Source organism: Falco biarmicus, chromosome 9, assembly GCF_023638135.1.
Source record: "Falco biarmicus isolate bFalBia1 chromosome 9, bFalBia1.pri, whole genome shotgun sequence".
In the NCBI taxonomy this organism is placed as follows: domain Eukaryota; kingdom Metazoa; phylum Chordata; class Aves; order Falconiformes; family Falconidae; genus Falco; species Falco biarmicus.
The window spans coordinates 38,473,428-38,488,182 of NC_079296.1; the positions used below are offsets into that span (position 1 = coordinate 38,473,428).

At 35.3% G+C, this 14,755-nt stretch overlaps 1 protein-coding gene across 2 annotated transcripts in view; it reads left to right on the forward strand.

Moving 5' to 3' along the window:
• Nucleotides 1–14,755, forward strand: part of CTNNA3 (catenin alpha 3) — a 500,767-nt gene that overhangs the window by 292,721 nt on the left and 193,291 nt on the right. For both annotated transcript variants that reach the window (XM_056352597.1, XM_056352598.1), the window contains one exon: nt 9,688–9,768. In XM_056352597.1, coding sequence (XP_056208572.1) covers nt 9,688–9,768 — 81 coding nt within the window. The remainder of the gene's footprint in view (nt 1–9,687; nt 9,769–14,755) is intronic.

A 14,755-nucleotide genomic window follows, 5' to 3' on the forward strand; every position in this document is an offset into this window, starting at 1 on the left:
TTTGAGTATTGAAAATATGTAGTCATGAGCTTCTGGGAATAACACCTTGGAGTAATTTCATTATGTTGCTATAAATAATGGTGGGTTTTATTCAGGAGTGACTGATGATACTGAATTCACCTGGTGAAGTGATCACAAGCTTTTGCTTTGCTGCAGAAATAGCATTTTGGACTTATAATAACTCAGTTTATCCTTAGGTATGGAAGAATTTGGGTAGCTTAGCACTGGATGTTTTTCCCTGTTTATGACTCCTGTTGAAGATCATCGCTTTTTGATTTAGAGCACAGCTAAGACTGTTAAACAGTCTGGATGAGGACTGTCTCAGCAAATCTACTATATTTTATGTTGAATTTTCTTCCCCCTCCATCCCCTTCCTCCCTCTCATAACATCATATAATCTCCAGGAGATTTATATGATAGTTCATCATAGGAAAGTCTTAAGCTGCTGCTGTAGGATGAGATTATCTCCAACTAATTTCCTATTTTCCTGCTGCAAAACTGCTGGAAAACTTTGGTGAATTGTAGATGGGTATTCAATTAAAACCTTCCGTATTAGAAACTTTGAAAATTGCTTCTTAGTAAAAAGCAGATTAACATTAAGTATGCCTCTTTTTGTCAGTTCACTAGTATGGATGTTGCTGTGTTTCTAGTTACATTTGCCTTTCCTTCCTGCATCATCATCGAATGACAGTAACATCTGTTTAAAAGAAATTCAGCTTCTTGCCATTTCTTCCAGTAGTTTTAAAGTTGAAATAAAGTACAGTTGACTTGTGTGATTTCTGGATCCAGTGTAAAGACTGTCATATTACAAATACGAAGTACATGTGGCTTTGGATTTTGCATTAGAAAGTAAGCAATCATTATAATTGCTTTGCAACAGACTAATTATGATACATTAACTTCCTGTGACTCTCTTCCCCAAAGAAGTAGAAGAAAAATGCGGGTTTTTTTTAGGATCACCTTGGAATCAGGCAGAATCTTTCTAATATTGCCAATGTGAAAAGTAAGACTAAAACTGATATAATGGGATATTTGCCTTATATATTCAAAAAGAAACAATACACACTGAAAGCCGCACAGTTTCCTCTTTACCTCCTTTGGCAAAGTCGTTTTCAAGAGAATTTAAGATCCTTATTCTCTTACCAGAAACCAAGGATCCATCTCTGTCCTTTGAGACACCCTAGCTACCCTCCACAACTCAGTTGCCTGACACAGATGTTTTGGAGAGTGGATTAGAACATGCAATTTTACGCATATTCCAGGAACATATTTTTTTTCTGAGAATTTAGGTTTAATTAGGATCTGAAAATTTCTGCTTTTTTTTTTTTTATTAAGGGGCTATACATTCTAAATATTTTTTCTGTGGTGTTTTTTGTGTTTTTTTTTTTTTTTTTGGCTGTTTTATGTGTGCTCATTTAGAATGTTTATTTTGCAGTATTATGAACTAGATATAACTGAATGCTAAAAGAGAGTTATACTGAGAGGCTTTAAATTCAAGGCTTTTCCTGCATATTGATTGAGAAAGGGTAATTCACATAGTGAGGAAAGCCCTCAGTACTCCAATTGATATCGATGGAGGTTGAGGTAATTCATTCCTTATGAGGTACTTCACATCTCCCAGCATTAGGTCCGTAGGGAGCTGTCCATGATGGCTTGAAGAGGAAAAAAATTACAATCTCATATTGAAGCTGTGGAGGAGAAAAAAATATCTATAATGAGAAACAGTTCCACATGAAAGATTCCTTATTTGCTCAGTTGCATGTGATTTTCCATACCCTTGTTATTTTTTTATTTCTTGGCTCTTCCCCACCCCACTGCACCCACTTGTTTATCACAGAATTAGGTTTTCTTGAGTCAGGTGTCTTTTAAAAACATGCACTGGGCTTGGTTTATTAGAATAGGGAATCTGTGCTACCAAGTAAATGTAGTGGGGTTTGACTTAAAATACTTGTGGGTTATTCATTCTTTGTGTTTCCTATATTAACAAAGAAGGGTAATAAATATACTTGTAAATGAATTCCTTTTGCAGACTTTTGATGTATAGTAAAAATATGCTTTGAAATGGTGTATGAAAAGACCTGGGAGCTTTTGCCTTTTCAAAGGAATTTTTGTTCTTTAAAATGTCAGAAATGTCAAGTCCTGCCTTTACTGTCTTGTCAGAGGATTCCTTGAATAACTTCTAAAATGTTCATTTAAGAGATTTCTCAGGCAGCAGTTAATAAGGTGGCACTGCTGTGAATCCTTAAAGACTTTTGGAAAAAAATTAATACAGAAAAACGTGCATATAATTGTTCATGCATCTAAATAGTCCCATTGTTTCAGTGAGATATTTGCACTCAAAAAGTTACTCTTATCTGCTTCCAGGATGGGGAACAAAGAGGTCTTTTAAAAAGTTTGTTTAAAAGCATAAGACATACTAGAAAACTAGAATTGTAAACAACTGGCTTCCTTTTGTGTTCGAATCTGACACAAACTTGTCCATTGATATCTATAGCTTTGGAGGGGATCATAGTTTTGGTTTATTTAACTAGACATATGACCTTCAACAAGGGATCTTGTTTGTTACTTGGAAGTTGTACTTTGAGGAGCAAGCTGAAAATTTTAAAGGTAAAATACTGTTTCCATTAATTCTGCATGTAAGTGGCAAATATTTCTAGGGCCTAGTGATATACAAATTGGTGCAAGGAAGTACAAAGAGGTTCTTAACAGCCTTTAAATGTCTTTGATTTTGCCTATTGATTATAAGAGGTTTTGTTTCTACTTTGCTGGGCACTCTGGGACTGGGACTGAACAGTAAGGGAACTGAAGGATTTAGCAGTCTAAAATGAGACAAGATGGCAGTAAGGAAAAAAACTTACTTGAGGGGTCTCTTTTTTATGTTTGATCTAGGAAGCAGATGCATTTGGGTACAAAAAGCTGTTTGATGAGAAGACAGCTGAGGTAACATGTTCTGGTAACAGGAGACCTATGGTGCCCCAAGAAAAACAGGGACCCCGGGGGTGCAGTTTCTGCAGCTAGCACAGGCCATGCAAAGAGCAAGGGGCAGGGAGGAGACTCACACAGCAGCCTGGTGGCAAGCAGATTGACTAGAGTAAGGCCCACTGGTGCAAGAATCACAGAACAGTAAGGGTTGCAAGGGACCTCTGGAGGTCATCTAGTCCAACCCTCTGCTAAGGCAGCTTCATCTAGATCAGGTTGCAGAGTCACGTCCAGGTGGGTTTTGAATGTCTCCAGGGAAGGTGAGTCCACAGCCTCTCTGGGCAGCCTGTTCCAGTGCAATCTCAAAGTAAAGGTTTAGATTATATGGTTCTGGTTACTTGTTCCTCAAGAAGGAGGTGTTGGAGGGAGGGAGGCTATCCACGGAAATAGCTGCCCCGCATACTCACTTTTGCAAGACTGTGAAAAAGACAGAGATTATTCAAACACTGCTGATCTGGACCTTTTGTGCTGTATTATGTTGTTCCTATCATCAGGATGTTTCTCGAGCCCTGCTGTTGTTCTTGTGGTGTGGATGCCCCAGACTTGGCACTTCCCACAGGTTTTTCATAGCTAAGCACTCATCTCAGATTTCTCCATTCTTCATGTGACCTTCAAGGTGACAAGCCCTTTGCCTTCTCCCAGCAAAGAATGTAAGCAGTGAAATTAGTTCTATTTACTTATTGATGGATGAAGTACTGAGTTAACTAATTTTGGCAAAAGAAAACCCACTGTAGTCAAGTTGACAAACACCTTGGCCCTTCTCTGTTAGTTCACGTGTTTCAATATAAATGAAGATGTAACAGGATTGAACTGGATCTTCCCTTATAAAAGCCTATGGTTTTGGACTTTTTTTTGAGACAGATACTTGCAGTTACCTGTTGAATTACACAACAGGATTTGAAAGATCAGGGTTTCTCTGAGCTGGGTATGAAAAAAAAAAGTAGTATTTGTCTTTGCACAACAAATCCATTTGTTGAATTTTCCCAAGTAATGGCAACAGTGTTTCAACACACAAAAATTTGTGAAAGTGCTTTTTATACTTTTTTTTTCACCACTGTTACGTTTTTGTCTACAATTCAAAATTACTTTATAATTCAAGAGACGAATCATTTATGAGCACCATATACACCAGAAAATATTTAGTGTTAAATGCTAAATTGTAACAACAGACATAAAATGCCTGGTATCTCTATAGGAACTGTGACTTAGTTCTAATATATTATTTAGGTTGGGTGAGGGTTTGTTGTTTATTTGTCTATTTATTATGGTACAATGTACGGGACCCTATAATTACTGAGTACAGAATTATTTTCAGCCAACATGTAGCCTGAAATGATCGGTCATTTAATTAGAGCTCTGACATTTATTAACTTATTATAGTATTGATTGGTGTTTACCTTTTAGCTTGACATTTCTTTGAAGATTTCCACAGAGAACTGATCTCAGTAAATGTGCTAGACTTTTTAAAAATCAAATTGTACTTGGATACATTGAACTAAATCAGAAGATGTTTATCACAGAGTCGTGGTACAGCTGTTGACATAAACTATGAAAATCATGCTAGTGAGGTTTTTTTTTTCCTATTCAGTTCCCCCAAGATTGTGCAAAGAGCGGGACAGAGACATCCCAGGAAACAAAACAGTTTCTGGCCGTAGGTTTTTAAGTATGGAAATCTATTTTCAGGAGAGCCTTTGAGTACAATATGGATTAAGTTTATAAAGTTGTTTTTAATCATGTGTGGGGTTTCAAACATTCCACTGAAGTACTACTGCTTTCTTTTAACTTCTGTTATTTTAAACCAATACTCAAGCCAGCAATGCAAGATGAACTTGCACCCAAATATCCTAAAATATCAGGAATGCCCTGAATCTCAAGCCTGCTTGTTTTGTGTGTTTACAAATAACTTTTTATAGTGGCGTTGAAGGAAAGAAATTCAGGGTGCCTATCAAGATAAATTACTTACTGCTTTGTAGTTTCTGTAGACCATGGCTCACACAGACATGTATAACACAACTAGGCTTATATTGATGTAGTCTGTTTATAATCTTATACTGCCCAGTACCTGCATATATTTATTCCTTTACAGACAACTTGGCTGAGGACAGTTCTTAAAAATTCCAAGCAAGGCTCAAGTTTAAGGTTTTGCATTCCCTACTCCATTGTCACTTTTCTTGCATAGGGGACTGAGACAGATCCTGACCACTTCTGTTTCAGTCTAGATCCTAATTCAGGTGTTCTATCTCGAGGCCCTGCATAATGGCATGGGTAGAATCTCCTGACCATGTTGTTGCCATACAAATACTTGAAGGAAACCTTTAGAACTAAAGTAAAATATTTTTAAAGTTTATAGCTAAAGACTCCAGCTGTCTGGAATATGGAATTCAGAAGACATCTGCTCTCATTGTGGGTGTGATAAATTAACATTGCTCCCTTTTACTCCACAACATTGTACAGCTAGAGTCTGCAGATGTGTTTTTGAACATGTAAGGCAACTTTTGAAAAACAATTACTTCATGTTTGAAACCTTGATACCTATTTCAGGTAGATATGTCAAAGCATCCAGTGTGCTTCATGAAGGCCTGTTACAATTTTCTTTTTATAGTTTGTGGGGGGTTTTAATATAAAAATTATTATTTTCGGGGATTGTTCACAAGACAAAACTTCAGCCTACCAAACTAGGTGTCTCCCATGACCCTCTATAGTGAGTAGAGGCTTAGGAGCTTCAGAGGTGATGCAAAAGTGATTACTTTCTCCGATGACTACAAAAGGACCTCAAGCAGTGTGGCCTTGCAAGATTTAAGTAAATCCTTGTGGATACTTTTATCACTAGTACATATCCAAACAAACGGGCTCCATTTCACTTGACCAGATCTTGTTTATTTTAGTCCTGCTAATGAGAGTACTTCAGTTCTGTGTTGTAACGGAATTCTTGATTATGGCTAAAGTGGGGGTGTTCTTTGATTCACATAATGAATACTAATAGCATTTGCTGTTTTAATACCTGTGGCTGATTGTATCCTTTTATATATCCTTTTTTATATTGTTGGGTTTTTTTAATAAATTTAATCTGTATCTATTAGCCTCAGTACTTGAAGAGATTATACGATCAATTCAGTAGTTCTGCCCAAATCTTCTTTGTAATCTACTGATCAGTTTTCAGATGGGAGATACTGTGTAACTATTAGGTAAACATTTGTAGTGCTTCAGAACTATAAACAAAGTGAAATGAAAAACCTTATGAGAATTACTATTCTTTTGTTTAACGTATCTGTTCAACTCAGTGTAAGTATGAAGGTTGTAGAAATTACCGCTGTCCTTGTTAATACTGTTAACTGTTGGCGTGTACCCCCCAAACACTCCACTGGAGATTTGTTCTTGAGTCCTTCAATGTTTTGTAGCTAACGCAAACATATTGGTTTGCATCTGTATAACTTGGAGTGCAGAAGGATCTGTAATGTCTGTGAAGGTTGTGATCCCCTGCTGATATAAATGAACTCCCTTAAGAACAGTGGAGACATGGTGATTTGTTTAAACTGAGAATCTGCCCATAGATATGTACTGTATTAAATGAAAATCCAACAGGAAAGATTTTCTGCACACGTGGTTTTTAAGTCATTCAGCTAATGTTGTTTGCCAGTGTGTGAAATAGATAGGCCTGTGTCATAGGCAATATTCAGCATTTATCTTCAGGCTATGCAGTGTTAATTGAAAATACTTGTTTTCACTTAGTGGAGTATTAATAACAATGTGACTTAGTGCTTGTAAAATGTTTCATATGTTAAAAATGCATTGAAATAGGAGCTGGATATTACTTGTAATGTCTTCACAGGGGAGCCATATAGCTGTTATTACATATATTTTACAGAATAAAACTGTAGCTGTCTGCAGGAAAAAAGGGAAATGAGTGAGCTCAACTGCATGATTTTTGAAATCCAAAGCCTAGAATAACATGCATAATTTTCCCAGCCCTTCTCTTAATTCAGTCACATTGTACAAGAATGAACTATTTCAGATAGACTTGTTTTTAAGTACAGCACTCATGAGACGACTGTTAATTGACGAGCAGATGTAGACTTATATATCATATATATTATGTACATATATAAAAATACATGTTACTGATAAGTGGAACGTTATGTAGAGAAGTTCAGATCACGTTTAGTTTCACTATGCCATTGTTTTAATATAGATTTTTTAAATATTAACTCTGGTATTTTTCAGCTATTAGAGAATGTAATCTTCTAGTGTAGATCTTGAACTGTTACTTTCACATACTTATTTGAGATGGAAGTCTGCAGAGGAATATAAACTTAAAGGAGTAATTCAGCATTCAGAGGTACTTGGGACAAATGGACAATACTTCACAGAACCTGGACAATGTGGCACGAGGCCATCAATGTTTAAGAGTACTCCCACAACAGACTTTGTCATCAGGCGTCCCCCTGACTTTAACAGACTATACACAATTTTGAAATACTTAAATATTTGTAAGGTTTTATCAAAACAGTAATGTGTTTTTTTGACATTTAAATTTCTTTAAGGAAGAATGAGAGCCTGCAGTTAGGAGTTTACACACATTCTGAACCTGTCTACGTTCTACAGTTAGAAGCAGCATTTTACAGTGTATTTAGTTCTTGGGGAAAACATGAGGTGAAGAATAACTTCAATTATAGTGAGGTTTGCTTTGTAGGCATTGACTATTGGCAGTTACATTAAGAATTTGCAAATAAATTATTTCTTTCCTTGTTCACTGTTAAGTATTTTTATACCACTTGCTGAGTGAGGTTATTTCATACTAGGGGCCTCAAAGGTTTAGGTTTGCATAGAGCCATTTGTATCATTAGTTGCCACCTTTAAAGTTACAGCTTACTAGAGAACTTTAAAAAAATCCCAATATTTTACATTGATTCTGTCGTTTTGGAAAAATAGGCTTTAAGTATAAAGCTTTTAAAGGATGTGCCAATGTGGAACTGCATCTGTGTCATCTGAAAATGCATAGGCATAAGCTGAGTTGTATTCACAACACTTTTACTGGTCCTGTTTAGCTAGCAGTTTCGAAGGGATCAATTTTGTGTTCAAGGCTGACAATAGCTTGCAAACCATAGTAGAAGAGTCATTATTCACTTCAGTTCCTATGCAAGCATTGGTATGAGAAATTTGGTTGTCTTACTGTGAAATAGAAAGTCAGTATCTACCTTTAGGGGATTCCCTGGAGGTTTCAAGGTGAAGTTCATACCTCTCTCCAAGACCTGTGTTTGATCATCTGTTCCCTGCAAAGACTGTAAGCAATTTCAGAAATGGAAAGTAGTAGGAAAATTTCTAAGTCACCCTGAATATATAAACTCTGTTTTTCAAAGTAATTGTTCCTTTCCATTGGTGGAGAATGTACTAATCATTTCAAGGCATTTATTACATCACGCATTAACTTTTAATGGGAAAATTATTTTCTGACCATCTCTGTTTTTTGTTTTAATATTAAGCATATTGCTCTGTTCACAGATAATTCTATTTTTTAATTTTATTTTTTAGCAAGGAAGCAACTCTGACTCAAGTATGGTATCTTATACGTAACAAGATTATACACCTAGGTGCCTACCAAGATATTACAACTTTTTTTTTCACTGGTGTTCATTTTATACAATTTACAAAATAAGACAGTCATGTTCATAATACAGACTTCCTATTGTACTATAACTGAAGCCCAAATATTATGGTCAGTATACATAGCTATTTCTTTAAAAGTTATGAGAATCTCATCCTTTCCCTGGAAATGTAACACGTATTGACTTAAGGCTTTATGTAAAGACACTTTCACTGTTTGTAGTTTCTTTCTTTGGACCAGGGCAGTCCAAGGCAGTGAGCAATGAATGATTGATTTAGAGAAATAAAGTTCATCAGACATCTTGGATTTTCATATAGTTTCTGTACTAACATGAAAAAAAGATTATTCAAAACAGCTAGTAGCCTCAGAACTACTATGGTTTTATTGTATAGAAACAGTGCTGGGTGGTGCAATAAAAGTGTTAACTGCACTTTTCAAATAGATGATAATAATATAAGCACTTTCCTTATAGATAGAAATAAAACATCAAGATTGTTCGGAAAGTATACAGCTGATTCTCTTAAGATCTCTGAAATATGCCAAAAGCTTAGTCTTCTGTTGATGCTGAGAATGAATGTGCTGTTAAGCGAAGAGACTGTCCATTTTCATTGACAATGTTTGCATTGCAGTGTCTTGGATGTTTTGAAACTCACCCATTCTGTTTTACAGGAGTAAAATGATGAATGCGTCAGACTAAAGCACTACCAAACACTGTGGGCATCTGAATTTATAAAGTTTTGTAAAGAATTAAGATGATTTTCATATGAGTATGGTGATAATGGATTAGCATCAATAATAATAATTACAGAAGTAAACGTGGACTAAAAAAAAAGTATTATAGCAATTCAGAAGATAAAAAGCGCTTAATTTTGTTCCTATATACTGCTAGTAAAGGATATGTTTTGATTCAACAGATTATGCTTAACATCACAAATTGACACTCAATGAATACTGTGGTACTAGCTCCTGAAAAGTATAAAAATAAAAAAAAATCCTTAAGCATATATGATTTACCAAATGCTGTGGATGAACTAAGGCCACAAAGAACATGCTTGCCAAGAGATGACAAATAACTATTGTTGTGTTTTCTATCATATTTATTACAGACTGACAAGAAAGAGAGAAGTAATGCCTTGAATGTTGCAATAGATAGTATGTGCAAGAAGACAAGAGACCTCCGCAGACAGGTAAGCAACCCAGGGAACTGAAAAGGTAAAAAAGGAGACTTGAAGTACACTTTTCCAAACTGCTATTTTCTGGTTTTGTAGGACTGCATTTTGAAAAAAAAAAAACCCACCAAGTTTTCTTCTATATTAAAAAAAGATTGAAGATAGTTACAGTATTTCACAGACTATATAAATACAAATTTTCAAAACTCTGGGGAAAAAACCCTACCAAATGATACTGGCTGAATATATGTACATACATAGGCAAAACTCTGCATATGTACATGTCTAAATATGTATTTGCTGTAGACATATATCACTAATATACTTTGAACATCAAGACTTGTTTTATTTTAAATGAGCTTGAATTATTATTGGTTGATGGAACAGATACCTTGAAGGGACCACTGAGTCATTTAGCTCTTTACAGTTGTGAGAACTCATACAACAGAAAAAGGTCCTTGGAATACCTGGTCCACAGTCCACCCCACCCATTTTGCATCCCACTATCCTAAAACTACTGTAAGACATGGGCCAAAATCCAGAACTTCAGTGTACTGCAATAGGTGAGCAGTAGATATCAGCTGTGTTTACATCCTTTCTCTGCAAGGAACATCTTTGAGAAAAATTGAAAATAATGTTGAAACTATATAATGTGCCGTTTTAGAAAAGAGAGCTATAAAGCCAGCAGTTCTTTCAGCCAGGCTGCCCCAAGGCCACACAGAACACAAGCAAATGCTTCTTTCATCCTGTGTCTAGCTGTGGCTATTTATCAACTCTCTCGTAGAAGAATATCCCTCCCAACTCTGTGTACAGTCTTACAAGCCAACCTATGTTTCAAGATGATGAATAAATTTCTTCCTGTCTCCCATAATGAGCCAGGGGAAGCCTTGAAAGATGAGATTAATATAGTATAAATATAGCGTTTATAACTAGCTATCCAATTTCTGCTCATATTCCATCAAAAATATGTTCAGCTGAGACACCCAGAAACTTGCATCACAATCTCAGTGTGACTGGGAACTCTCTCGTTCTGTCCTATAGTCTCTTCCATGAGATAATTAAACTCTGGTTTATAACAGTTTACTGCCTCTGTTACAGAGTTTAAAATCTGTTAACAAATTAACTTTTTTTTGTTTCTATAAACCTTTCTGAAATGTTGAGCCTGAATGTGATCATGCCCACTTTATAGTCAATCTAGAACCAATAGTTTTCTTTAACCAGAATAGCTTTACGGCTTCTTGACATTTTCCACTGGGAGATATTTATGAGAAATATTTCATCTACTTCCTCCAATTCTGTGTTCATACATGTGAATTGCATAATGATTGTTTTAGGAAGAGCGCTTACTGCATGTCTGACTCCTGGTCTGGGAAACATGACATTGTGACTTTTGGGCCTGCAGATATTGCAATGGAGTCTTGTTTGCTTTCACTTATGAACATCTGTTATTTTGTCTCCCAGCACTTTTACTAGAAACATGAACACTGTTATTTGGCCTACTCTTACAGCTGTTCTAATATATGCACATTTTTTTACAATTAATACCGTGTACCATAGCTTGTATTACATTAGGCATGCATAGTGGATTCAGGGTTATGGTGTGCACAATGTACTCTGCTTTCAGTCAGTTACTGGGATTGCCTCTGCAAAATTGGAATTGAAGATGAAACCTTGTGAACTTATGGTTTTCAAATTTTTTCCGGTGTAGTGCACAATAAACAAAAGCATCATGTAAGTGCTGGCTCCATCACCACCTGATTGTGAGTTATGGAACATCTTTGTAGACCAGAGTAAGTGAAGGAAGACTTGTATTTGGCAAGATTTGAAGGCAAAAATAGCTATCTCAGTGTATTGTAGAAGTTGTAAAAATCTCTGGTTTTTCAAATGAAATTATTTATATTCACTTCAGGAACTGGGCCAGTACTTGTGGGGATTTAAAACTATTCTTGTATTGTTTTGATTTTTATTTTTATTGTGCTAGAGATATGCATGTAATCTCTGTGTGTGCAGCTTTACTTAAATCATTGCTTTCCTGCCCAGTAAACTGTATGAATATTTAGGAAGGAATTCCCATTTCTAATTCTGAGAAATTACCATACTTGTTTCCTACCTCCTAGCTGTTTCCCAGCATAGCGTTGAATATACTGCACGGATATTTCTCCTATGGTTGTTCTGCAGTTTTGGTTGGTTGTTTTTTTGTAATGTTATTCTTGATGATATTCTTACATTTCTATGTTGCTTCTTCATCGTGGATAGCTTTTTCTGAACTCAAAGGAGATCACCTTCCTGGCATCCCTTCTAAACAGGATACAGAGATCCCTCAGTAATAACTAATCTTAAGTTTTTCCAGGACTTATACCAGTGTAGTCGTGTGCAGCTGTAGGCAAAGAGATGTAAATGCAATTTTCTGTACTCATTAAGATACTGATGTTTAATAGGGTTGCAAACAGCTGCTGGGATTTTATTCTCTACCCTTCACTGTTTAGTTTTTACAAACTTATGCCCCATGTTTTATAAACAACACGTTTCTTTGTTATTTTTTAATGCACTATGATATCAAAACAAAAACTCTCCATGCTTCCACTTCTGTAACAGTCTGCAAAAAGGGTAAGAATAGGACCTTGCACCTTAAAAATAAAACAATTTGTCAGACATCATCCTCTCTTTGCTTTACCTCTTCTGATGGTGTCTCTTACACTTAAAAATATGAGCAAAAAATTAATTATAGCACAATAACTTCCCTAGTACTGCCTGCTAGCACTGCTGCTGCTGTTCTTTGTCTGTTTATATGTCTCTCTGTATGGCTACTTAGCTTTTAGCATTTTGCTCTAGAGGTGGCCAGAGTCAGAAACAGACTTACTTGAGTCATGGAAAAAATTATGATTAGGATGAAGAGAAATAGATATTGCTGTAGATATTCCTTTTTTCCTTTGTCTTTTTCCTTTCTTTGTTGAACATTGTATTTCTTTGTTCTTTAATGCTAGACAAGCCATATTTTGAAAATCTTAGCTTCATGTATTTTTTTGCATAGCTGAAACAGGAACATAGTTTCAAACTTGTTTGTATTCAGCAAAGACATGGCATTATCTCTTCTTCTTCTTTATTTTATTTTTTTTTAAGAAGAGGCATTGCACTGTTTAATTGCAGAACAAAGGATTTCTTTAGAACAAAATAATAATTATAATTTATATGTGAAAGGTTAATTAAACCAAGCAAACCAGTAAAAAGCTACAGCAAAGAGTTATGTGAAGAGAGATAAAATTAGGCTGTTGGTTTGAAAATTAGATGCCTGAAGCTCACCACAAATGTGACTAAGGTCATCACAGTCACTGGTCCTCAAATAGTACATTAAGGCTGAAAAAGCGCTACAATCTGGGCTATGCAAAACCTAAAAATATATCTCTTGGAGATAATGAATCATTGGCCATGGATATGGTTCCACAGCTTTTTGTTGCTATTGTAAATTGAAATCTTAATGTTTAAAATGTGATTACTCAAGGTCATTTTTAGATACTTAATTTTAAGCAGATGAGTGTGTCTGTTTTCTTCATTTGGACTTTTCCAGCCTAGGAATTTTAACGGGTAACTTGGCAGGACTGAAGGTTCAATGTATTTTGCTCCTGGTAGTAAAACTTTTTATTATTTCTTTCTTTATATTTTTTAAAATTCCAGCCTGAATAATTCTGGGATTGTGAAAATGACAGTAAAAATCCAATTTTTTATTGGAATCCCATAGCCTTTGTCTTTGTAAATTACTATTGAGTGCATACAACGTATCCAGATAGTGTATCCTATAGTAATAAACTGCAGGAAGTTAGAAGACAAAAACCAGATCCAAATGTAAACTTACCTGTATTTTTTGGGAAGATTTGTTAGTCCCATTTGCCTGGTGAGTCAATGAAAGCTGGCTTGTGATGGTGAGGCTATCCAAAAGTTAGTGGTGGGATTCATATCCAAATCTTGTCTTAATAATCCACAGATTTCTCTATTATTTCAGATTTGCATATTAACTTCCCTACCTACAAAGACAGAACTATCCAAAAGATTGTGGGGTTTTTTGCATTTTTCTAGGTGTAGCAGTCTTTACTTCTACTGAGTTTTCACATAGATATATTGGAGCAAAATGATAAGTGAAAATGTGTCCTTTGGCAACAAACCTGTCAGCATGCAAGAGCTTAAAAGCCTTTTGTGTTCTTCTCTGTTCTAATCAATATCTTTTATATGTATTGTAAAAACAATTTTTTATTCCAGGAAATTCAGTGAACTTGATACTTCAGTTGCACTGCATGAATTTTACTATTGGTATATTTCTTGTTGTGGTCTATGATTAAAATGAACAATTGCCTTGTGGTGGTTTATAACATGGAAAATGACCTCTTAAGTGAAGTAGTGTCCCACTGATCAGTTATAAGCTTACATGAAACCTAATTTAAGAAAGGTAATTTGTAGCAGAATATTACACTTCTTCAACAAATTAAGAAATTCAAGAACAATTAATTTAAATAGAGAAAATTGAACTTCAGACTCATTTATAGTTCTTCTTGCTCTATTAATCTGTTACCAGGTGGCATAATCAGTAACCTCATTGATATAACTACCATGAAGGCTACCATTTTGCTAATCAAACTGTATCATTGAGTTTTCCAACAAGACAGAAACAATTTGGGTAGTTCTGCAATTAGGAAAACGTGTGATATAGACTATTTCATGAGTACAAACATAATTAAATTAACTTTTTTTTTTTTTTTCTGGTAAAATGAAATAGCCTTCTCCCTCGGCATCTGAACTTCAAGAAAAAAATACCCAAGAGACACTAGTTTTGGTCTAACAGTAATTTTTCATGTGTGGAATCACTGAAGTAGTCTATTCTATTCATTAAAGAACATGAGTATTTGTTTGACTACCTTGATTTCAACAGAACTAGTACATGTTGTGTTTTATGTATCTGTACTCACACGCACACACACACACACACATATTTAGATGGTGGTATATTAAAATTGTC